The 23,873-nt window shown below is 67.0% G+C and overlaps 3 protein-coding genes across 5 annotated transcripts; 1 reads left to right on the top strand and 2 right to left on the bottom strand.

Annotated features, from left to right (window-relative positions):
* Positions 1 to 72: 72 nt before the first annotated feature.
* On the top strand, positions 73 to 4,278 carry TTC31 (tetratricopeptide repeat domain 31). Of its 2 annotated transcripts, XM_069014803.1 has the most exons (16): positions 73 to 267; positions 386 to 505; positions 631 to 908; positions 1,024 to 1,107; positions 1,298 to 1,366; positions 1,473 to 1,616; positions 1,696 to 1,924; positions 2,072 to 2,162; positions 2,242 to 2,383; positions 2,805 to 2,906; positions 2,988 to 3,060; positions 3,149 to 3,284; positions 3,371 to 3,445; positions 3,651 to 3,715; positions 3,833 to 3,960; positions 4,074 to 4,278. In XM_069014803.1, the coding sequence occupies exons 1-16, from the start codon at positions 141 to 143 to the stop codon at positions 4,188 to 4,190; spliced, it is 1,980 nt and encodes a 659-aa protein (XP_068870904.1). In that variant the 5' UTR covers positions 73 to 140; the 3' UTR covers positions 4,191 to 4,278. The 2 variants fall into 2 exon arrangements, with proteins under 2 accessions (XP_068870904.1, XP_068870905.1); XM_069014804.1 differs by lacking the exon at positions 3,651 to 3,715 and having other exon boundaries at positions 3,858 to 3,960.
* A 941-nt stretch (positions 4,279 to 5,219) lies between these two features.
* Positions 5,220 to 9,157, bottom strand: LBX2 (ladybird homeobox 2). Its single transcript, XM_069012277.1, has 2 exons — positions 8,842 to 9,157; positions 5,220 to 5,605 (listed from the first exon to the last, which is right to left on the bottom strand). Exons 1-2 carry the CDS (start codon positions 9,155 to 9,157, stop codon positions 5,220 to 5,222), a joined length of 702 nt encoding a protein of 233 aa, XP_068868378.1.
* Positions 9,158 to 20,410: 11,253 nt separating this feature from the next.
* On the bottom strand, positions 20,411 to 23,659 carry PCGF1 (polycomb group ring finger 1). 2 transcript variants are annotated; one of them, XM_069014805.1, is made up of 9 exons: positions 23,276 to 23,659; positions 22,404 to 22,509; positions 22,158 to 22,310; positions 21,760 to 21,831; positions 21,563 to 21,671; positions 21,413 to 21,446; positions 21,188 to 21,271; positions 21,033 to 21,113; positions 20,411 to 20,533 (listed from the first exon to the last, which is right to left on the bottom strand). In XM_069014805.1, exons 1-9 carry the CDS (start codon positions 23,657 to 23,659, stop codon positions 20,486 to 20,488), a joined length of 1,071 nt encoding a protein of 356 aa, XP_068870906.1. In that variant the 3' UTR covers positions 20,411 to 20,485. The 2 variants fall into 2 exon arrangements, with proteins under 2 accessions (XP_068870906.1, XP_068870907.1); XM_069014806.1 differs by having other exon boundaries at positions 20,415 to 20,533; positions 21,188 to 21,274; positions 23,276 to 23,438.
* Positions 23,660 to 23,873: the final 214 nt, after the last annotated feature.

Here is a 23,873-nt window from a genome sequence, read left to right as displayed (position 1 = left end):
TGCCCTGTGCGGGCCCTGCGGGCCGCCGTCCTGCCCGCATCCAACATGGCGGCCGGGCGGCCTCAACCGGCGCCGTGACGTTTTTCCGGCAGGCCCCGTGATGCGATTCTGAGGAGCGGCGGCTGTGGCGGCTCTTGGCGATGTGGGGCTCGGCCGGGACGCGGGATGGGGACGGGCCCGAGCCCGGACTAGGCGGCTGCGGCTTCGGGGCTGCCCCCGCTGCCTGCCCCTTGGGCTGCACGCTCGGCCCCGCTGGCTGGAGCGGCGGTACGGGTCGTAGCGGGGCCGGGGGGGGGTGCAGGGGTGGGAACCCGGAGCCGGGCCTGGTGGCGGCCCGGTTTCGGTTCCGCCTCCGCCGGTTCATGGGTGTTTCCGCTTCCCACAGCGCCCTTCTGCCCCTGGCACCGTGTGTCCGGCTTCGGCGGCCTCCTGGTGCCGTCGCAGGGCCCCTCCCAGACCGTGATCAAGTACAAGACGGGGGAGCTGTGTCTGCTCTGGGACGACGGTGAGTGGGGCGGGGGCTGCCGAGGGTCCCCACGCTCGGGAGTTGCCAGGGGAGGGGGAACGGGGTGGGGGCTGCTGGTGTCCGGTGCCTGGAACTGCTCCTCACATCCCCCGTTCTCCTGCCAGGCCCCAGGGTGGACTACTACCAGCTGCGGGATGACGATGGTGATGGCAATGACGATTACGATTACGAAGAGAACGAGTTCGACACAGATTACGAGGACCGGGGCGATTTCTGGGATGTTCCCGTCTCAGAGGGGCCCGTTCCCTACAGCTACTGCGGCTTCCGCAAGTCCTTCCTGTGCTCGGAGCCGCCTCCACAGCTCCCCCGGACCTCTCCGACCGCCCTGGATGCGCTGCTCGACCGGCTGCCCACACCCTGCCGGACCCGGCTCACAGCAGAGGTGGGGAAACCTCCCTCCTGCTCTCCAGGGGCTGGGGGGTCCCGGTTTGACATCATGGGAGGGGTCCCACCTCGTGGTCCCGGGGACATCCTGACTCAGGGTATCTCTCCTGCAGGAGGCCGAGAGGAATGCGCAGGAGCTGGTGGCGGAGGAGGAGAGGGCGAAGAGGAAAGCAGAGAAGAAGAAGCTGAAGAAGAAGGTGAGTGAGCTCTGGGAAGGGGCACTGCCAGCCCCTGGGGATTTGGGTCACTGCTTCTTCTTAGAGTGCTGCCAGCAGGTCCCTGAGCTCGGGGATCTGAGTTGAGGGTGAGGGCTGAGGGTGGTGGGGTTGTGGGGACTGCATTTCTCTGCCTGACACCTGCTCATGGGTCCACATTCTCCCTTTCCAGAAACAAAAAGACAGAAAGAAGCGGGAGAAACTGGGTCAAGAGTTGAAGAACAAAGAGAACACTGACCTTGTGAGTGACCAGTTCGGCCGCCTCGTGCTGTTCTGGGAGTCCCCAGAGATGGGGGCCAGGCTGCATCCCCTACCCCAGGCACCTTACCCCCTCCCTCTCCTTGCAGAGCCCCCCGAGTGACCCTGCGGGCACTGGGCCCCCCCCGAATGGTGCCGAGGAGGAGGGAGGCTGCCCAAAGCCCTCCCCGTGCCCTGGGGACTCCCCAGTCCCTTCAGGGGAGCCTGGTCCAGAGGACACGGAGGTGACAGAGGTGAGGGACGGTTACCCCAGGGGGGCCATCTGGGGGTGGGAGGTCCAGAGGCTCTGCCCATCTCTCCCTGCTTCCCCAGGAGGAGCTGGACCTGAGCTGCACCTTCGTCTGCAAAGCACGGGAGAAGGCAGGGGTCCGGCTGCCCCCCCCAGGCAGTGACCGGTCCCCTGGGACCCAGAACATGGAGCCAAGCAAGAAGGTGCCAGAGAAGGGGAGTGGGGACCCTGAGGAGAAGCCTGTGCCCCCCCAGCCCCTCCAGCCCAGGGCCCCCAGCCCCAGCACGGTAGAGCAGAGCCTGATGCTCGCAGGTCAGTGCAGGGACCCCCAGAGGGGCGAGGGGAGGGCATTGGGCGCTCTCCCTGCTTCTCCCCAGCTCAGAGGGGCTGTGCCAGGGGCACTGTCCCTCCCTGGGGAGATTGGTGTCCTCACTAACCACCCTTGTGTCACCTCCCCAGGCCATGGGATCGCAGCGGCCCAGGTGGGCCAACACACTGAGGCTGTTTACGCTTTCACCGTCGCCCTGGAGCTGAACCCCCAGGAACACCGGTGAGCAGAGGGGTTTTGGGGTGGCCTGGGGATCCTGGGGTGGGAGGGACAGGCTGCAGTGACACCCCCATCCCCACAGGCTCCTGGGGAACCGCTCGTACTGCCTGGAGAAGCTGGGTCGATACGAGGAGGCGCTGGCGGATGCGGAGGCGGCGCTGGCACTGCGGCCGGGCTGGCCCAAGGGCTCCTTCCGCAAGGGCAAGGCCCTGCGGGGGCTTCAGGTACCTGGGGTGGCTTCAGGGACTGTGGGGCTGGCTGGAGGGGGTGGGGGTCTTGGGGTGGGGCCTGGTGGGTGCCATGGCTGGGTGAGGGGCTGCAGGGTGCCAGGAGTGATTATGGGGCTTTTAGAGTGGCTGCAGGGTGCTGTGGGCTATTGTTGGGATCAGACTCGGGGTTGAGGGGTGCTGTGGGGAGCTGTGGGGTGCTATGGCTGCATGGGTTGTGTTAGGTGCGAATTGGGGCTGTGGGATGCCACGGCTGGGAGGACTGGGCAGGGGACTGTGGGGGTGCTGCAGGGTTTTGGTGGAGTGAGGCTGGGCTGGGGGATGTCAGTGAGGCTTTGAGCTGCCATTTGGGCTGGGTGGGGAGTCTGGGGTGCCTGTGGGGCCAGGCAGAGGGCTGCAGGTGCCTTCTGGCCTCCAGCGCTACGCCGAGGCCGCACGCACCTTTGAGGAGCTGCTGCTGCAGGATGGGGCCTGTGCCGAGGTAGCCACACAGCTGGAAGCCTGCCGGGCCCTGCTGCAGGTAAGACCCCCTTTCCCAAACCCCCATCCCCCGCCCCCTGTCCTGCTGTGCCCCCCATGCCTCACCCCTGTCCCCTCACAGCAGTGCAGCCGCCCCGGGGGTGTCCTCGTGTCCCCCTTCCTGCTCAAGGCTAAGGAGCCGCTGTTTCTCCCGGGTAAGGGACAGGGGTGGGTGGGTTGAGGGGGCCTCGGGGGTATCCCTGTGTCCCCAGTGGGTGCTGAACCCCTGGGGCCCCTTGGCAGCAGGAGGGGCGACCAGGAGCTGCCAGGACACAAGTGGCACCAGTGTGACGGGAGGCAGCGCCAGGACCCCCACACGAGACCCAGAACCTGCTGCGGCCAGTGGCCACCTGACACTGCCACCGAACCACCCCGCCAGGTATGGGTGTCTGGTGATCTGGGGGGGCACCCAGAGTGCCCGTGGGGCAGTGCTGGCTCTGTTGACACCAGGATGGCTCTTGGCAGGGACTGCTTCCCAATCTGGGTGGGCAATGTCACCTCTCACATCAACGAGAAGGTGCTGTATCGTGCCTTTGGCCGGTGAGTAACCCCCGGGACCTTTTCCCCTCAAGCCCCTGGCATAGCCTTGGTGACCCCCAAGCTCCCCATCTCTGTCTCTGTCCTCATTTTTGGTGGTTTTGACCTGCAAGGGATGCTTGGGGAGGAGCCTCTGACACACGCACTGCCCTCAGGTTTGGGGGTCCCTATCCCACAGCTTGGGGTGTCTTTAACTGTTCCTCTTCAGGTTTGGGCGTGTCTGTTCCCCCATTCTGCAGAATTGGGGGTGTCTCACTCTCTCCATCTTTGGAGGTATTTCATCCTTCCCCAGCTGTCGAGGGTTGCTAAACCTGCTTTGCATGTTTGAGGGCCTCTGACCCTCCCACCCTGCAGGTTTGGGGGTCTCTAACTCTCCTCCTCCCCATTTAGGAATCTCTAACTGTTGCCCCCCCAGGTTCGGGGAGATCCGCTCCATGCAGTTGCTCCGAGGACGCCACTGTGCCTTCATTAACTTCTCCCGGAAGGCAGAGGCCGAGGAGGCCTACAGAGCCATGCAGGTGAGCTGGGGGTGGGGATTTGTAGGATCCCCCACCCCTCGGGTGGCCCTGGGACACCCCATCCCCACAGGGAACCTGTCCTGGTGCCAGCTGCCAGCTCCTTCTGTCCCCAGGGTGCCACCGTGGAGGGCAGCAAGCTGTTGCTGCAACTCAAGCACCCGTCCCACGCCACCCCGGCCCCCCTGCCCCGTGCCAGGGGCAGGGGCATCCCCAGGGGGCTGCTCAGTTGACCCTGCTCTGTTGGGGGGGCTGCCAGGGCCCCCCCCTCACCTGCCTGTACCTTCCTGTGCCTTGTCCCCCACTGCTGGGGGTGGGAATGTCTCCCCATTCTGCCTTGGGGGTGCTGGGGGTCAGGGCCCACCCTGCAGCCCCTTGTGCTGGGGGGGGTGGGCCCGGGCTGTTCCCTGTGACCCCTCAAGGATTTGTACCAATTTGTGTTTTTTAATAAAACTGAGATTTGTTTTTCTCTCTCGCCTTCCTTTGGGCTGGTGTCTCCCAGTCTCTCTGCCACCCTTCCCCACTGCAGTCTTGGACCCTCACTGCTCCAGCCCCCCACGTCCCTGCCTACCCCGTGTCCCCCCTCTGTCCCCCCTCACCCCCCCATGTCACTCCAGCCCCGAGGGACAGCGAAGGGGGGGTCTCCAGCCCCCTCTTAATGTCACTGGCTGGTGACAGGAGCTTCGGGGGGGGGGTGTGACAGGCGTGAGATCAAATACAATTTGATTAATATGCAAATTGAGGGGGGCAGGGGCGGCCGCAGCCGGTAATTAATCACGGGTTAAAACAAATTAATGCCCGCGGTGGGAGGTGCTCGCCCGGAAAAAAGTGGGGGGGGTGGGAGGCTCTGGGGTCCATATTAAGGTGTCGCCTTTATTGCAAATATTTACACCGGGGCCGATAGAAAATAAAATTTTAAAAAACAATGGAAAGACGAACAAAAAAAAAACAAAACAAAAAAAAAAACCCAACCCGAAACAGGGTGCACCGAGGGGGCGGGGCTGGGCTCGGCTCCGGTCGGAACCGAGCCGAGTGGATACAGTGGAGCCGAGTGAGTCCGAACGGATCCGAGTGCACCCGAACGGAGCCGAACGGAGTCCAGCGGATCCGAACGGAGCAGTCTCGGCCTGAACGGACCCGAGTGAATCCGAACTCAGCCGAGCCGGCCCGAATGGAGCCGCGTGGGTCCAAACGGAGCAGTCTCGGTCCGAATGTAGCCGAGTGGATCCGAACGGAGCCGAGCGGAGCCGAGCGTGCTCGGCTCAGTCCGCCACGTCGATCTCCTCCTCCGAGAGCTCGGCGGATTCTGTGGTCCCGGTGCCGGTACCGGGAGCCCCCGGGGGCTCGGGCAGCCCCGCCAGCTGCTGCAGGGCGGCGGGGGGCAGCGCCTGCAGCGAGGCCACGTCCGCCCGCAGCTCCTCCAGGTCCCGCTTGAGCTTGGCGCGGCGATTCTGGAACCAGGTGATGACCTGGGCGGCGGAGAGCGCCAGCCGCGCCGCCAGCGCGTCCCGGTCCACCGGGGAGAGGTAGCGCTGCCGCCGGAATCGCTGCTCCAGCTCCCGCAGCTGCTGCGCCGTGAACGCGGTCCGGGACTTGCGACGCTTTCTGCAGGGAGGGCGCGGGCCCGAGGCGCCCGGCGGGGACGGACCTGCGAAGACAGCGGGGTCAGGGCACAGAGAACGGGGAACGGCACCGGGGAACGGCCCCCGGGCGCCCGGCGGTGAAGTGTCTGCAGGGGCAGCGGGGGCAGGGCATGGCACCGGTAACGGCCCCGGGACCCGCACCGGCACCGGGGTGCCCGGCGGGGAAGGGCTTGCGGGGCAGGGCACCGGGACCCGGAACGGACCGGCACTGCCGAGCCGCGCAGAACACTGCGGGCCTGGACCTGCGGGAGCAGCGGCGTCAGGTCAAAGCCACGGGCACCGGCACCGGGACCCACTCCGAGCACTGCGGGCCCTGGTCTCTGGGCACAGCAGTGCCAGGGCACCGGTAACGGCACCCGCACGGGGACCCGCACCGGCCCCGCCGAGCCGCGCCGAGCACTGCGGGTGGGGCCCGGCCCCGCCGACGCCCGGTCGAACGGAGACGAACCGGCCCACATCGAACCGAACGCAGCCGAGCCGTACCAAACCGAGTCGTGCCCAACCGAACCGAGCAAACCACACCGCAGCCGGTGCCGGAAGCCGGGAGTCATCGTTCTACAGCGGCCTCGGTCGTGTCGGAGTCGCCCCCGCTGCGACCGAGGCTGAGACACCCGTGTCCCGCCGGCGGCTGCTCCGGGAGCCCGGAAAGGAGCCGGGAGCCTCCGCAGGGAGCCGGGATTCTCCCTCTTCTCCACGATTCCAGGAGACCCGGGGCCATGCTGGTCCCCCGATCCGATCCCGTCGCCGCTCTCGGCCCCGGTGCGGTCGCTGCTGCCGCCAGCGACGCAGAGAACCCCCGGCGAGACGCGGATCTCCACCGCGGGCACGGCTCCACGCCGCCGGCAGGATCCCGGTCTCGGTCCCGATCTCTTTCCCGCTCCCGCCCCTGGTCCGTTCCAGCCCCGCCGCTGCCAGCGGCACCGATCCTCCTCTCACGGCTCACGGGCTTGCCGATAACGCCGCTCACGGTCTTGCCGAGGCCGCTCGGGCCGTGCATCCCCCAGTAACAGCGGTGGCTCCCAGGGTCTCTCGCAGCGCGGACTCCACTCCTCGTTCGGTAGAGGAGCCCCGGGCCGTCCCGGCCGAGTCGGTCGATCCGCCCCGGTAGCACGGCTTTACCGCGGTCACGAAAACCCGATCGATCCCATGTTCGTCCGTCACTCCAATAACGGGGCTTCCCCTCCGCTCTCGGTGCCCCGATCGGCCCCGTTTCTGTCCATTCGTCCATCCCGGTAACGGGGATTTACCCCTGCTCAGAGAGCCCTGATGGCTCCGTTTTCAGTCCGTCCTTCCGTCGCGGCGAAGAGGCGCTTTCGTTCATCACGGAAGCCCTGGGCTGTCCCGGCTGTGTCCGTGGGTCCGTCCCGGTAACGAGGTTTTACCTGAGTTACCGGCACTTCCCTCTGTCCGGCAGTCCCGGCTCGTTCCGCCGTTACCCGCCGCCGGTTCGCGACCGGGTTTTGTCAATTCTGAGATCCCGCTCGGCCGCGTCCATCCACCGTCCGGCCGGTACCGGAGCTTCACCTCCGCTCCGGGAGCCCCGATCGCTCCCGCGTCTTTCCGGCCGGCAGCGGGGTTTTTTTTCGTTCAATTTTATTAGTCCCGTGTCTGTCCTCGGGTCCGGCCGGTAACGGGAATTTACCTCCGCCCCGGGAGCCCCTATCTCTCCCATTTCTGTCCGTCTGTTCACCCGGTAACGGCTTTTTTCGTTATTTTTTTCCGATGCTGTTTCTGTCGGTGTCTCCGTCCGGTACCGGGCCTTTTTGCCTTAATTCCAGGAGCCCCGATCGGCCTCGTTTCTACCCGTCTGTCCATCCCGGAAAAGGGAATTTTTTCGCCTCCGTTCCTGTCCGTCTGTCCGCCCGGTAATGCGATATTTTCGCTCACTTATTTCGTTCTTTGCCGTGTCCGTCCGTCAGATAACGAGGGTTTTTACCTTAAAACCGTGCGCGTGTGGCGTCCCCGTTCTGTTCGACTGTCCGCCCGTTAACGGGTTGGTTTATTCGTTAATCACAGGAGCCCCGCTCTGTCTGTCCGTCTGTCTGCCCGGTATGGTGGGTTCCTCAATTACTTGGAGCGCCTCTCCTTACTTAGGGATTTTTTTCCCCGTTAATTACCGGAGCCCGGCTCCATCCTTGTTCATCTGTCCGGCCGGTAACGAAGGTTCGGTTACTCACTGCTGATCTGGCGGTCCGTGTCCGTCTGTCCGAAGGGTTTTTCGTTACCGGCGGGAGCCGCGTTGTGCCCATCCGTACCTGTTAATTACCGGCACGCGGCTCTGCAGTGACTGTCGGTCTGTCCGTCCCGGTAATGTTGTTTTTTTTTTTTTTCACGTTAATCGCGGAGACTCTCTCCGTCCTTCTCGGTAAGGAGTTGTTTTTCTACGTTAATTACCGGAGCCTTTTCGGTCTGTCCGCGTCGGTCTGTCTGTCCCGGTAACGGTTTTATTCATTCCCGGCGACGCCGTGCTTTGCCTGTCCGTGTGCCCATCCGTGTGAGGGATTTCCCGTTAATCCCGGAGTCACGATCGTTCCGTCCGTGTCCGTCTCTCCGACCCAGTAACGGATTTTTTCGTTCCCGGAGGCGCCGTGCTGTCTGTCGATGTCCGCCCGTCCTCCCGGTTCGGCCGAGCCCGGGAGCTGCGGGGCCAGTTCGTGAGTCCCCATCCGTGAGCGGCCGTCGGACCTCGCCAGTACCGGGCTGCTCTGGAAGGCCAAGCCCGGACGGAGCCGCCGTCCCCGCCGAGGGTCGGGCCGGTACCGGGTTTCTGTTGCCGGCGGGCCCGATCCGCCACTCAGCCCCCGCGCTCGGTCACGGTAACGGTCACGGCCACGGCTCGGCGGGACCGATTCGCGCCCGGTCCCGCCCCTCCCGGCAAAGCTGCCGGTCCCGGCGCGGCCGGTTCTCCCGGAGCTCCGGTGCCTCGGTGCCTGTGGCGGCTCACGGGGCCGGGGTTCGCTCCGGTTCCCTGTGTCCGGCCCCGGGACTTCTCCCTCCCTTCGGACTGAGTCTGCCGCGTGTCCCCGGTGTCCCGGCCGAGCACCGGCGGTTTCTTGGGTCTCCCAGCCGCGCTCGCCCCTCCGGGACAAGGAGGAAACTTCCCGGGACGGGGGACGACGGGCGTCCCCGGCCTCGCCACGGCCTCCCCACCGCCCTCCGTCCCCGCCACCTGCCCGGTGCCCGGTGCCCTCCCCGCTCCCGGCGGAGCCCCCCCGCCCCAGCGGCCCCCCGGCCCCGGTACCTCCGGCCGCCTGCAGCATTCCCAGCTCCAGCCCCTGGAAGGTTTTACTGGCGAGTTCCTCCAGCGCCCAGAGCGGTGAGGCCGGGGCGCAGCCGCCGCCGCGGGGCCCTGTCGGGGCGGGGGGGGCGGCGGGACCGGTCCCAGTCCCGGGGGGGCTCCCGCCGCTGGGGCGCCCCAGGATGTCCTCGATGCCGAAGGGGGTCAGCGGTTTTGTGGTGTTGGCGGGGGGCGGGAGCCGGTCCAGGGGGCTCCGCCGGTGGCCGCCGACCGCGGCGGGCAGCGGGGGGGAACCGGCCGCCTCCCCCGCTGAGGTCATGCCGGGACCGCGGGACCCGCGCCGGGACCGGGACCCGCCGCCGCCGCCCCCCCCCCCAGCCCCGCGATTCCCGTTCCACCGCCTTAAAGCCCCGGGATACCGGGAGGAGGAGGAGGAGGAGCCACGGACGCCCCCCCTGTCGAGGGGGGGGGGACCGACCCCTCTCCGCCACTACCGGGGCGCAGCCCCGCGCCTCCCCCCCGTCGTCTCCCCCATTTTAACCCACCCAGTGGGTCCCCCCTCCTCCTCTGCTCCCTCCTCATCCTCACCGTGGCTCTTACCCTCACCCAAAAATTTATTGGCTCTTTTGCTCTAAAATGCCCCATAAAAGCATCGGGGCCGCGGCTGGGAGTGATTAAGCCCTTTTGGGTGGGTTTTGGGTTTCAGAGCCATAAATTCCCCCCCCCCCCCCCTCCCCACATTCCCGCTGCCCTTTCCCGGTACAAATAGCTCCGGGATTTCGGCCGCTCGTAAAAATCCCGGGATGCCGCACACGCAGGTGAGGCCCGGCTGGCGACGCCGCGTCCGGATTATCCGGCGGGTTTGGGGCTGGGGGATGCCGAATCGCCCCTCTGGAGAGGTGATTCGGTACCCCCCAGCACCAATCCCATCGGGTGACCCCATGGATCTGTCGCTGGGATCGGGGACATGGCGAGGTCACGGGGGTCACGGCGGTAATGAACCTGCGGACGATGCGGGGGGGGCCGGTGGGAGCACACGGAGCCGGGTTGGGGGAGCAGGTGCAGGGGGATCCGGCAGCGCCGATGCCAGGATTATGGAAGTGGGGAGGGGGCGGGAAGGCGGAGGGGGGGGGATTTTTTCCAGTCTTGCTGACAAAGGCAGAACGCGATCTCCCGGCTGGAAATCGGAGTTTGACAAATTCAACCTTGAAATTTCCCAGCAGCCGGAGCAATTAAAGGCCGGCGGGTGGGGGGGGGTGGGGGGGGGGGGTGGGGAGAGGGCTCGGTTTGGGAGAGGGACACGGGGCCCCTCGCACGGCGGCGTGCCGGGCACAGCGGCGTTTGCACGGATTCCTCGCACGCGGCTTTTGTCCTCTCCGCAGGGCGCGGGGAGATGGCGGAGCTGCCGTGGCCGCACGTGCCGCCGGCTCTCACCGGGGGATGGAGCCCGTCCCGGGATGCAGGCGAGCTGGGACCCCCACGGGGACCCCCACCCCCCCCACGGGAGCTGCTGGTGGTCCTGGACTCGGCTGGACCCCTGTGAGCCCAGTACTTTCCAGCAGCACCGCTGGCATGAGGCCACCGTGCCGGCCACAAGGCCCTGGGAGCCCGGTGAGCAGGGAATGGGGGTCACAGCCCTTCCCAGGAGTCCCAACCATTCCCGGGGATCCCAGCTCCGTGGGGAGGCCCTGATCTCAGTCCTGGTTTAACGCTCTGGGACACACACTGGGAAATCGCTTCTCAGGGTGATTCCATGTTCTCGTGGTGATGGGGAATTGCGGCTGCCCACCCGCTGAGCAAACCCCTCTGGAACGCTCCAGCTCCTCCGGGGCCAGCTGGATCTCGGCGGCCGAGTCCTGGGCTGGGAAAGTGGGAGTGCTCCCACAGGGCTGCGACACGGAAATCTGCAGGAACCCGGCCCATCTCCAGCAGTGGTGCTCACCCTGATGGATGGGATGTCACCCCCCACCCCATCGTCCCCTCTCATCAACCCCCCGTCATCCCCACGCATTGCTCCTCAGCAGTTGTGATGAATCCCTGCGCCCCGGGATGCTCCCAGATCGTGGTGCTGGCACCTCCTTCCCTCCGTGAGGCCCCCACTCGTGCCCCGAGGTGGCCGGTGAGACATTGCCGGGGTGGGTTGAGCCCCCCACACCCTGCCCGACCCCTCCGGCTTCCCCCCGGTGTAGGAAGTGCCGGCTCCAGCTGCCGGGAATACAGGATGGGAAACGCTTTTCACCCCAAACCAGGCCACAGGGTGGGAATAAAACGAGCCCTTGGGGGTTTTGCAGGAACATGGGAGCTTCCTGCGAGGCCGGGAGAGTGCCAGGCGCTGGCCGGGTGCCCGTGGCCCGAGGGGGCAGTGATGGGCACGTCCACGGCGTGGGGCTGAGGGCACCCCAGGGCACTACAGCTGGTGTGGCACTGACAGCCTCTGCCTTGGTCCCACTCCTCCACCCCAGGGGTGTCCCTGGGGGGTCACTGGAGGTCTGGGAACTCAGCTCCCGGCCACCTCCCAGCCCCTCACGCCCCATCCCCGCCATGAGCAGCAGCGAGGCCCACGCGTGTTTGTGTGTATGTGTGTGTGTGTGTGTTCACATGAGTGTGCACATGTGAGGGGGGTTGTGTTTATGCGTGAGGGGGCACCGAGGGGGTGTTCATGATGGGGCTGGGGCTGCCGTGTCCCCCCACCCAGCATCCCCCATCTTGAGGGCTGCCGCGGCTCCAAGAACCGGCAGCTCCGGGTGTTCCCCCACCCGGGGCCGCACACCTCCGCCAGCTGCCGGGAGTGGAGGGCCAGGAACGGGGTGCTGGGGTGCCAGGAGCGCGGTGCCCGGGTTCCGGAGGCGGGGTGTGAGGAGTAGGGTGTTGGGGTGCCAGCGCAGTGCCGGGGGTAACACAATTAGGGGTGCGGAGCCCCCGTAACGCGCCTCCCCCGCCCCGCGCCGCCCTGATCCATTATTTATCGGCTCCATCCCAATATTGCGCCGCAGCGCTCTGTAACGCGATTAGGGCCGCGGCCCCGCGCGGCCCCGGCACATGGAAATCGCTGGCAAATGAATTTTCCTTTAATAAGGGAACAGCTCGGTGCGGAATTAAAGTGTAAGGAGTGGCGGCAGCGCCGGGGGGGTGCCGGGAGCCCCCCCGCGCCGGGGGACGGGACCCCAGCAATTACTGGCAATAAATCGTGACCCTGTGGTGGGCTGGGACCTCAGTGGAGCCGGGAATAATGGGATTACACCTGGCTCCGGTGGATGGGGATGGATGTGTCGGGAGTCGGGGGAGTCGGGGGAGACGGGGATCCCTCCCTGGGGCTGTTGGCAAATCATCGATTCATTAACACGAGCGGCATCGCCCCCCGCGCTCCGGGGGGGGGGGGGGCTGAGCACGGGGGGAGCGTGGGGGAATGGGGTGGGATGGAATGGGATGGGGATGGGAATATGGACATGGAGGACAGCGCAGGACTGGGGACACACGGGGCCCTGCACGTGCCTCGACTGCTGCCACACCCGTGTGTCCGTGTGGGCACAACCACCCCAGCAGACTCCCCGCGGCCGTGTGCGCGGGCACAGCTGTGTGCAGGTGTGCAGAGGCACGGGCAGGTGTGCGCAGCCGTGTCCAGGTGCGCATGGAGGGCTCACGGACACACACCAGCTCACTTCCAGAGCCGCCACACGCGTGGAGCCACGTGTGCCAGTGCCAGGGACGGGCCGGGGTCAGCGGGTCCCGCCAGCCCCGGCCCCAGCTGCCGCATCCCCCCCGCCCCGGGATCTCCTGCTCGCTCCGGGGCCTCCATTTGTGCCTGGGCCAAACTCCAGCCAAATGGGCCGTGGGCGGGGGGGGGGGTTGCATTTCAAAGGCTCCGGCTGCAGCAAACGCCGCTGCCCCCCCGCCGAGCTATCGCCCGCCCACGCCCCCTGACCCCCGCACGGCACGGCCGGGATGGCGGGGACTCCCTGTCCCCTGCCCCAGCAGAGGGACCCGCTGGGACCCCCATGGGGTCGGGGTCCCTCCAGGGTTGACATGCGGCTGTGGTGCGGCGGGGGCACGCCGGGGTGTTGGGGCGTGGGATCCCCGTCCCGCCGTGGGGCAGGGCCGTGCCCGCCGCCCACCCAGCGGGGCTTTCTGTGCCGGGGGAGGGGGGGCAGCAGCGGGATGGGGCGGCTGGAGAGGCTGGGGGGCTCCGAGTGTCTCCGGCGGGTGCCTAGCGTGGGGCACCCCCAGCCTCCCCATGGCACCGGGACCCCTGGGAGACCTGCTGTGGGCAGCGGGACGGTGGCGGGTGCCGCGGCGGGGCCGAGGCGGCGGCGGGGCCATGAGGATTCAATTAGGGCTGAGCGCGGGGGACTCGGCTCGGAAATGGCCCGTCTGGGCGTTGACAGCCCGGCCCCCGCCCAAGATGAACGACCCCCGGATTAAAGTGCGGAGGGGTGACAGGGGCACCTGAGCAGGGAGGGGGCTGGGGCGGCTGCGGGGGGACGGGACCCCGCCTTTGGCATGGCTACGGGACTGCTGAATGGCCGGGAGGGGGTCTCCAATGTGGGGGGGGGAGAGGGGGGAGACGTGGCAGCAGGGCCACCCCTAAACCTGGCTGGGGACACCTCGAGCAATGTGTGCCCACAGTCCCTCGCCGCCACAGTGGTGGCAGCAGAGTGGGGGCACCCCGGGGGTCCCACGGGGCTCTGCCATGCGTAGGACTGGGGCGGGGGGGGGGGGGGGCGGCACACGTCCCTGTCATCCCGCAGGACCCCGAGGGGACCGTCCGTCGCTGCGAGCACGGCACAGGGCTCGGGGGATCGATGGCCGCGCGGGTCACCGCTGCCATTAACCCCGGCGAGGCAGCGCCCCGAGGTTAATTAAAAAGTGAAGTGCAACGAAACGCGGCGGCGGCGGGGGGTGACAGCGGCGGGGGGTGACAGCGGTGATGGGGCCTGACAGCAGCGTGGGGGTGACAGCGGCAGGGAGTGATGGGGGTTGGCACTGGGAGTAAGGGCAGCGGGCACGGTGGGTGCTCCAGGGGACACTGTGGAGTGCAGCCGCCAGCACGGGCTGTCACACTGGGAATGGGGGTGCGGGACAGCGGGGGGGGGGCAGGTGGCACTCGGAGTGTCCCCGTGTCACACGTGCTGCCTGGCAGAGCCGGGTAGGAGGAAGAAGAGGCGTCGCAGAGGAAGCCCCATCCTTCCTCCTCCTCCCACCCCAGCGCTATTCTTAGCCCCGGTCTGTCCTGCATCCTCCCCGCCTGGCGGGGTCCGGCCCTGCGCCCCGCGGGACCTTCGGGGTGGGACAACGGGGGGACCCTAAGCGGGGACAACACCGTGGGGACCCCGTCCCTCTCCGGGCCTCGCTCCCCGCCCCCAGCCGCCGCCGTAACTTTAGACCCGACAGCTGCTCCGAGCCGGCCGCCTGCAGCCCCCACGGCCCCCGCAGTCCCCACGGCCCCCACGCCACATCCCCCACGGCACGGCACAACACTGGGTATCCCCATTGCCTGGGGGCTGTAGGGGGGTCTCTGCTACCCTGAGGCTGGGGCGAGAAGAGGGAGATGAAGCCCCTGGTGCCCCTCTTGATGTGGGGAGAGGAGATGGCACGTGGCACCCATCCCGGAACGGGAACCGTGATGACTGTGTCACCCCCATCACAGAGACCCCGAGGCCACTGCCTGTCCCTGGGACGCGGGGACGTGTCTCTGGGTTTGGGGATCGGGGAACGGAGCCCCACCGGGTTTGGGGACTGCGGGATGTCCCTGGCTGGGGCAGAGGCTGCGCGGTGCCCGTGGTGACTGAGCCCGTGGTGACCCCGCGTGGCGGGACCCTCGCGGCGAGGCGGGCACGGCGGGGTCAGCGGCGCATTCCTGCTCCCGCGGGGCGATCCGGTTACCGGCCGGCCCAGCCCCGGCCCCGGCCCCGGCCCCGCCATTAATCTTCCCGGGTGCCCTTTGGAATTTGCCGCCCGAGGCCCCGGGGGGTGTGAGGGTCCGGGGGGCGTAGGAAGAGGTGGGGGGATGGATGGGAATGAGGATGGGATGCAATGGAGATGGGGATGCAATGGGGATCCGGATGCAATGGTGATGGGATAGGCACAGGGATGGGGGTGGGGAGGGAGCAGACCGCAGTTCAGCCCTCCAAGAGCACCCCCTCATCGTGCCGGGTTCCCCCCGTTCTCCCCAGCCCCTGTCCCACGGCGGGAGCCCGGTGCCGCCGTCAGAGCCCCGGGATGATGGCGGCGCGTCCCCTCCCTGCCGGGATCACATGCAATTATTATCCGGCAGACGGAGACGCGGCATTGCAATAACCCACCCAATTGATTTAGGGATCAGGGGACTGGTGGGCGACAGCCGTGGCAGAACAAGCCCCCCCCCCCGTTTGGAGAGGGGCTCTGGGGAGAGTCCCCGGCCTCTGCTCTGCCATGGGACCTTGGCATCGATGCCAGCACAGCCATGGCGGGGGCTCAGACCTGCGTGGTGCAGCCGGGACCCCCCGTACCGGGGTCTGAGCAGGGTTTGGGGGGTTGAGCGGCTCCCGGGGCGCCGGCTGTATCCCTGCTCACGGAGAGGGGGCCGGGAGCGCCGTCCTGCTGGTAATGGAGCAGCTGGCCCCGAGGGACGAAGGGTTTCCTGCGAGGAAGGTGGGACAGGGAGGGGAAGACAATAAACCCCAGGAAATGCTGGGAATAGCGGAGGGAACGGCCGTGCCGTCAGCGCTGGGCCCGGACGGAAGCCTCGGGGCGCTGGGGGCAGCCAGACAGGAGTGGAGGGACCGTCCTAAGCCCTGGCACATCGGTTGGGCTGTCATGGACACTTCCAATCTTGCTGTGGTTTGCCCCAAATCCTAACCCCGGGGTTATCCACATCCCGTTATACCATCGGGAGTCAGGGGAATGGGGGGTTCACAGGGAAGGGACCACAGTGATGTCCATTCTGATAGCACCATGGCACTCCGGTGACTCCTTGTCCTGCCCTGGCAGGTCTCAGGTGAAGGTGGGCTCTGTGGGAGCCCCTTGTCGGGCTGTGGCCGTGGGTACGCAGACATCGAACCCCCGTGCTGGGTTATTTATGGCTGGGAAGCATCGGTGCAGATGGGCTGGGACAAACCCACCAGGAAACACCAACTTCAAAGGGTGGAACAATGGTAGGATGGCGAGCGCCACCGCACTGGGACCCCCAGGGCACTGGGACCCCCACGGTGGCACTGGGGCCCACACCATGGCACTGACACCCACACCGCGGCAATGACACCCGCTTTGTGGCACCAGGACTCACATCATAGCACTGGGATCCACTTCACGGCACTGTCACCCCCATGGCGTTGGAACACACATCATGGCATCAGGACCCATGCCACAGCACTGGGAATCACACCACAGCACTGGGAGCCATGCCACAGCACCAGGACCCACACCGTGGCACTGACACCATGGCACCCACGCCGTGACACCCACACCGTGGCACCAGCTGCCACGTCGGGGCACCAGCACACAAACCACAGCACCTGCACCAGCCTGGCCCTGGGGACCCGTCTGGCACCCCCCAAGAGCACCCACACCTCTGTGCCCACTTGTACACCATGTGTGCATCCCCTGTGCACTCCATGGCACATCCCATATCCCATCCCATATCCCACCCCCTGTCCCACCCGTGCACGGGGCAGAACCGCAGGCATTGGAGCCTCCTCCTCGCATTCCCATCCCGCCGATCCCGGTGGGGCGTGCTGGGGCGGTGGTCCCGCAGCGCATCCCCCTGCCCGTGCTGACACGCAGGAAGCCGGGGGGCACAGGGGGGGGCTGCAGACACCAGACAAAGGCTTGGAGGAAACTCGGGCGGCCAAAATAAACCGGGAGATGGGAGGGGGTGCCCTTGGCCCCTCTGCCATGGCCCCACCACCCCTCGCACCCATGCCAAGAGGGGCTGGCGGTGCTCGGTGCCCCCTTTGCTGGGGACGTTCGCCCTGTGACCACCCAGCAGCTGGGACTGGGCGTTTAGGGAGCGGGCGAGTCCGGGGATGCCGGTGGCAGGGCTTGGTGCCACGGCTTGGTGCCACGGCTTGGTGCCAGCGCTGCTCCCATCACCAGCCGAGCTGCTCCGAGCAATCCCGGGGGTTCCCCGGGGGGCTGCAGCGGGTGTTGGGGTCCTGGGGGCGGCACTTTCCCAGGCCCTGCCATGACCCCTCTGTCCGCAGGAAGATGCCCCTCCCTCGCCCCCTTCCCACGCCGACGGGCATCCCGGTGCCAGCGCCGGTGCCCACATCCTCAGGAAGCGGACAGGAAGCACAGGGCCGGGGGGGCCAGCGGAGGTGAGGAGGGCACAGTGTGGTGGGGGCTGGGTGGGGGGGCTCAGCGTGGGCCCGTCAGAACCCCCTGGCGTCATTTAGAGCCCCTCAGGCGGTGACAGGAATTAAATTGCGTTTGGATTTTCTCATCAGCCTCATCGCGGTGCTTCGTTACAGGGAACGTCCCCGCGCTGGCGCGACGGCTCATTCCCGTCGTGACAGCCGCGTGCCCGTGCCGCGCGCCGCTGGGCATGGAGCGGGGTGGGTGGGATGGGATGGGATGGGATGGGATGGGATGGGATGGGATGGGATGGCCGTGTGCTGCCATGGGCCCAGTGAGTGCTCTGAGGTGGGAGGACATCAGGGTGTGTGGCAATACCGTGTCACACGTGTCCCCACGGTGCCCACCCGGCCCATCCCACCATCCCAGTGCCCACCACGTGCCAGGATGCCGGACATGGCCCCTCACCCAGCAATGGGGCGTGAAGGTGCCGGCGCTTCATCTGTCTCTGTCAGGGCTGTGTGGAGTCGGTGCTGCCGGAGCATGGCAGGGACGGTGCAGCCGGGGGGGGCTCTGCACAGCCGGGGGGCTCAGCAGCCCGGGGTCCACCGCCTGTGCCCACCCCCAGCCGGAACGCCCGGAGTGAGAGTCCATGGGGCTGGTGGGTTTTGTGGGGTCTTTGCAGGTGGCTGGGGGTGAGCACCAGTGAGGGGCAGGGGTGGGGGTTGTGGGGTAGGAGGGGGCAGTGCCTGGTGACACTGGCATAGGAGGGAGGGGTGACGCTGTGCCCCCCGCCCCGCCCCGGGCTGTGCTGTGCCCCCATTGTCCCCCACTTTGACACAGGAGCTGCAGGGCTATGGGGGCGGGGGGCTTGAGGAGTCTCTCTGTGGGGTCCCTCCCACTGACCCCTCCCCCCCTGCCCCGTACTGCACCTGCAGCCCCCTGGCACATTCGCGCGATGTCGCCTCTCACTCCCCATCCGGGCCCTGGGACCCTCCAGGCTGGGGATGCCACCACCCCCAGCGGGAGCCCTGGGGGTCCCACATAGCCAAGGACCTCTTAAGGGTCCCGTCCCCCTGGTCATGTGGGTCCATGCCATGCCCAGACCCTCTCGGGCGGAGCTGGGGACCCCCGACCGTCCCCCAGGTTAAGGACAGGGGGATGAGGGGCTCAGGTTTCCCTCTCTGCCGGGCTGGAGCCGGGGGCCATTAGCCCCCTCAGAGCATGACGGGGCAGGGGGACATCAAAGTGCCTTCAGCGTGACTGCGCCTCGGGGGTACAGGAACATCCCCCCAGTACCTGCCCCTGCCCCGTCGGATCCCCCAACCCTCATCTCCCCCCTCTCCGGGGCAGCCCCCGTGGGCGCTGGGGCCAGGCCGTGGGCGGGGGGCTCATTTACCAACGTCAGCCCCGCAGTTGGTTTGAATTAGGCTCCTCCGGGGCCGGCGCTGATAAGGGAGGGGGTGCAGGGCTGGGGGGGCGTGGGGGGCTCCGGGGGGCTTCCTGCTCTGCCGTCTGTAACTGGCTGCCAGAGCCGCTGCTGACAGACACGGGGACAGCCCCCGCCTCCATCCATCCATCCATCCATCCATCTGTCCCTCTGTCCATACATCCATCCATCCATCCACCTACGCACCCACTCCCCCACAGGCAGCCCTGGTTTGGACCCCCGTCCTACACCGCCAGCCCTCCAGCCCTGTTTGGAATTCCCATCCTGCACCTCCACTCCTCCAGCCCTGGTTGGCACCCCCATACTGCACCCCCAGCCTTCTGGTGCCAGCTGGGATCCCCTTCGCACACCTCCATCTCTGCATCCCCATTTAGGGTCCCCAACCCATCCTTCTGACCCCATTTGGGACCCCCGTCTTGCACCTCCACCGTTCCAGCCTCGGTTGGAACTCCAATCTTGCATCCTAATCCCTATGGCCCCGTTTAGAACGCCCATCCTTCTCCCCGATCCATCCAGCCCTGTCTGGGACATCCATCCCGTGCCCCAAACCCTGTCCCTACTCGGGACCCCCACCTTGCACCTGAAGCCCTTCAGCCCTACTGAGACCCCCATCCTGCTCCCCCAGCCCTCCAGTCCTATTTGGGACCTCATTCCACACGTCCGCCCCTCCCTCTCCAGTTGGAACCCTAATCCTGCACCCCATCCCTCCAGCCTCATTTGGAGCCCCCATTCCACGCTGCCATCCCTCCGGCCCCGGTTGGGATCCCCCTTCCTGTGTCCCCATGCTCCGACGGCCCTGCAGCCCCCGCGTTTCCCTCCGTCCTTGTGGGGGCCCGCCCGGTGAGCGATGGCCGACAGCTGGGCCGGGCCGGGCCGTAACCGGATCCCCCGGCAGCGGCAGCGGCGGCGGCGGCGGCGCGGGGGTTCCGGCGCGGGGGACCAAGAGCAGATCTCAGTGCGGGGCCGGGAGTGACGGATGGGCCACGGCGCGTCCTCCCCGGCGTGGGCACGGGGCAGCCGGTGCCACATCCACGCCAGGACGGTGGGTCCCAGACCATGCCCGCCCCAGGATGGGACACCCGGTTCGGGGAGCGAGGGTGCGGGTGTGATCCCCGACAGCCGCCCGGCACAGCCCGGCACTGGCACCACCGTGCGGGGGGGATGGAGCGGGGTCAGGACCGGGGCGTTTTGATCCTTTTGAGCCGCAGCCAGGGCCCCTCCGGAGCCGCGTTCCCGGGATCCCCGGGATCACAGGGATCCGGCACCTGTTCCTCCCGCAGCACCGGGGGCCGCAGCCACACCCCAGGGACACCCCCGCCGCCGGGACCCCCGCGCCCGCAGCTGTGCCCGTGGCTGCCGCGCGCGGATCCAGATGGCGGAATATTATCCCGGGCTAATTAGGGCCGCGTGGGGCGGGGGGGCTGCGAAGTTCCCCCCCTCCCCCGGCAATCAAAGGGCCGATGACTTTATTAAGGCTCATTATGTGGGGCGGGGGGCCCTGAGGGGCCGGACACGCGCCAGGCAGCCGTGACGGGATCGATGTGGGGAGTGCCCTGCCTGCACGGCTGTGCGGGGGTGAGGGGCTGCGAGACCCCCAAGCATGGCAGGGGAATGGGGATGGAGGGGGCAGCACTGCCCCACTGCCCACAGCGCACCCCCAAGCTCCCCATGGCTCAGCCCCCCATGGCTGCAGCCCATCTGGGCTCAGCCCCCCACATGCAGCCCCCACAGATCCTGGAGCTGCTGGTGCAGAGGGGACCCTCCTGAGACCCCCATAGCAGCCCCCAGTCCCCCCAGACAAAGCAGGGAGTAGAGGGGGCTTTTCCACAATTTTATTCCAAAAATAAACTCAAACTGGGGGTATAAGTTATGGGGGGCGGGGGGGCGGGAGCAGGGCTGCATTGGGGGGGCAGCGCCCACCCCCCACCCCTACCTCCTCTTGTCCTTGATGCTGTAGTGCAGCACAAGGGGCGCAGGCTGTGGGGCAAGGCAGGGGTCAGAGCTGGGGTATTCCAGCCCAGGATGCCCCTTGGGGCAGAGACCCCAAATCTCAGCCCAGGAACCACCCCTGGGGCAGGGACCCCAAACCCCAGTCCAGGTACCCCCCAAGACAGGGACCCTCCATCCCAGCCCCTGACCCCTCAGGCCCAGGACTCCCTCCCAGCCCAAGATCCCCTTGGAGCAGAGACCCTGAACCCCAGTCCAGAAGTGCCTTGGGACAGGGACCCCCAACCCCAGCCCGGGGACCCTCCTGGGGCTGCACCCTGAACTTGGCCAACCCTTTTGGGGACCCCCCCATTGCCTGACCCACACAGGGGCTGGGGATCTCCCCAGATCACCACTGTGGCCACCAACATTAAAGATCCTCAATCCCCCAACCCCATACTGCCCTGAACCACACCCAGAAGGTCACCCCATCACCTCCCCGGTTGGGTGAACCCCAAAATCAGAGGTTTTTGTCCCCCCTGATGCCCACCTTGCCGAACCAGCGTGAGAGCCAGAGCTGCTTCATTGTCATGTGGTCGGGGAGGGGCTCGTTGTCAAACAGGATCTGCACCTGCATGGGGAGGCTGCATCAGGGGGGACAGGACACCCCTGGGGGCTGGGAACCCCCCCTGGACCCCCACTCACGTGCTGCAGGGGCAGCCCCAGCCGGTGGCACAGGACCCTCCGCAGGTGTCGGATCTGCGCCCGCACCGAGCACCTCACGTACTTCTGCTGCAAGGGGCAGAGTGAGTTGGGGGATTGTGGGGGCCTTCAAAGACCCCACACCCCTCCCAGGACCCCACACACCCCCACCACGGCCAGGGTGAGAGCTGGGGGTCAGGGGTGGGAGCTGCAGGGACCCCCACTCACCTGTAGCACAGCCTTGCTCTTGTCCTTGCTGGAGCTGTGGTGGGAAGAGAAAGGGACACGTGTCCTGGGTCTCAGGGGTGGTGGCCACGCCAAGTGTCCCCCGTGTCCCCTCCACACCCCACTGAGGGGCTGCAGCCCCCCTGGACTCACCTCAGCTTCTCCAGGCAGAGTGAGACGTGCTCGTCGTAGCGGAAATAGTGGGCGCGCGAGTGATCGAAAGTGCTGTAGGGGAGCCCCATGGGGTCACCCCCCACCGTGTCTGGGGACACAGGCGGCACCATCAGCCCCCTGCACCCCCGGCAACCCCAGCACCACGGCTGGCTGCCCCCCGTGCCCCCCTGTCCCACCGTCACCGCTGGGCTGCGTCACCCGGTCGAGGCCACGGGACTGGTAGAACTCCCGGATCCGCTTCTCCTCACCTGCAAGGGAGAGGTGGCTCAGGGACACACCTGGCTTTATCTGCCCCTGAGGGGGGTCCCTGGCTGTCCTTGGCACCCCCCCCCACTGCTCCCACTGCACCAGGCCCCCGCCACAGACCCTGTCCCAGTCCCCATCCCACTCTCTCTCCCTGTCCCACATCCCCATTCCTGTCTCTGTTCCCATCTAGCTCCCCATCCCCATTCCTGACCCTCTCCAGCTCCCCATCCGCATCCCCGTCCCCACGGAGACACATCCCTGCTCCCACCATTCTTCCCCCAAGCCCCCCACACTGTGCTGCAGGCCATGCCCCCCGAGCCCCCCGTACTGTGCTGCAGGCCGGGCACCAGCTTGTAGACGATGTCCTGCATGACCCGGTCCAGTTTGAGGTTGAGCAGCGGCTGCGTCTCGTGGATCTTGGTGTTGCACATGGGGCAGTACTTGCTGGTCTGTAGGTACTTCACGATGCAGCTCTTGCAGACTGGCGACAGGGACAGGTGTGGGGGGGCTGGGACCGCACCCCAAAGGGACTCACAGCCCTCCCCAAGCCCCCCACCCAGGTGGGGACACTCACAGGTGTGCAGGCACTCAGTGATGGTGGTGGCGTCGATGAAGTACCCGGCACACAGGAAACACACGATGTGCTCGTTCAGCTCCTTCATCTTCACCTTCACCTCCTCCTGCGGGGACACCTCACCGTCACCTGGAGCGTCCCAAGACCACCCTCACCTGTCACCTGGAGACCCCCGAGACCACTCTCATCCTTCACGTGGAACCCCTTAGCCCACGGAGCTTCTCCTGCCGTTCCCTTAATATGCTAGAAAATGGGATTTTGGGGAGGGTTGCACCTCTTGCTTTGCTTTAATATGACAGAAAACGGGATTCTGAGGGGTTGGCCCCCCTGTCTTGCCATAATATGCCAGAAAACGGGATTTTGTAGGGATGGTCCCCTGACTTCCATTAATTCACCAGAAAATGGGATTTTGAGAGGTTAGCCTCACTGTCTTACTTTAATATGCCAGAAAATGGGATTTTTGGGGGGGCTATGCCTCCTGTCTTCCATTATTACGCCAGAAAACAGATTTTGGGGTGCTGCACCCCCTGTCTTGCCTTAACATGCCAGAAAACAGGATGTCCTGGGGCTGACGCCCCTGTATTCCCTTATTGCACCCGAAAACAAGATTTGTGGAGGGCTAGATACCCTGGTTTGCCTTATTAGGTCAGAAAATGGGATTTCGGGGGTCCGGGGACACCCCCAGTCCGGTCCCTGCCCCGACCCTTGGCCACGCCCCCTCCCACTGGCCCCGCCCCCGCACCGCCCCTCGGTCTCACAGCGCCCCCCAGCGGCGCCGCCGCGGCACCTCCCTTCCCCGCCCGAGCTGGCCCCCGGTGTCGCCGCCACCGCCTCCTCCCGGTGCCTCCCGCCCTCCCGGCACGGCCGCTTGCCTCGTTCCGCAGCGGGTCCATCTTGTAGACGGCCTGGAGCTGGTTCCGCAGCCGCATGGCGATGGCCATCGGGCCCCCCTGAGGAGGCGACGCCATCTTAGAGCCGCCTCCGCCTGTGGCCTCGCGCACTTCCGGGTTCGGGGCGGGGCCGCGGCGAGCGGCGGGACTACAACTCCTAGCGTGCCCCGCGCGTTGCGAGTCGAGGCGGGCAGCGCAAGTTCGGCCGTGTGATGACCCTTCACCACGACCCACGGGGAGAGGCCCAGGATTCCGGGACCCCCCCGACCTCGTCCGTGACCGGGGGACCCGCCGGGAGCCGCCGCCACCGGACCCGCTGTGTTTAGGGGAGGGTGTTCCCGGCACTGGCCAATAGCGAGAGGGCATGCTTTTGACGGACAGCAGCGGCCGCCAATCGGAGAGGGCGCTACGTGCGCGTGGTGCTGCGGAAGGCCGCCAGAGGGCAGCAGAGCAACGCGGGGGAATGGGAGGGGCGGGGGGGGGCCAGGGGGAGCGCGGGGGGGGCACGGGAGGGACCCGGGGGGGACGGGAGCGGTCAGGGGGTGTCTGAGGGGGTCTGAGGGGGTCTGAGGGGGTCTGA

The sequence above is a fragment of the Aphelocoma coerulescens genome, chromosome 4, assembly GCF_041296385.1.
Source record: "Aphelocoma coerulescens isolate FSJ_1873_10779 chromosome 4, UR_Acoe_1.0, whole genome shotgun sequence".
Classification (NCBI taxonomy): Eukaryota; Metazoa; Chordata; class Aves; order Passeriformes; family Corvidae; genus Aphelocoma; species Aphelocoma coerulescens.
This window is presented reverse-complemented; position numbering and strand designations above follow the sequence as displayed.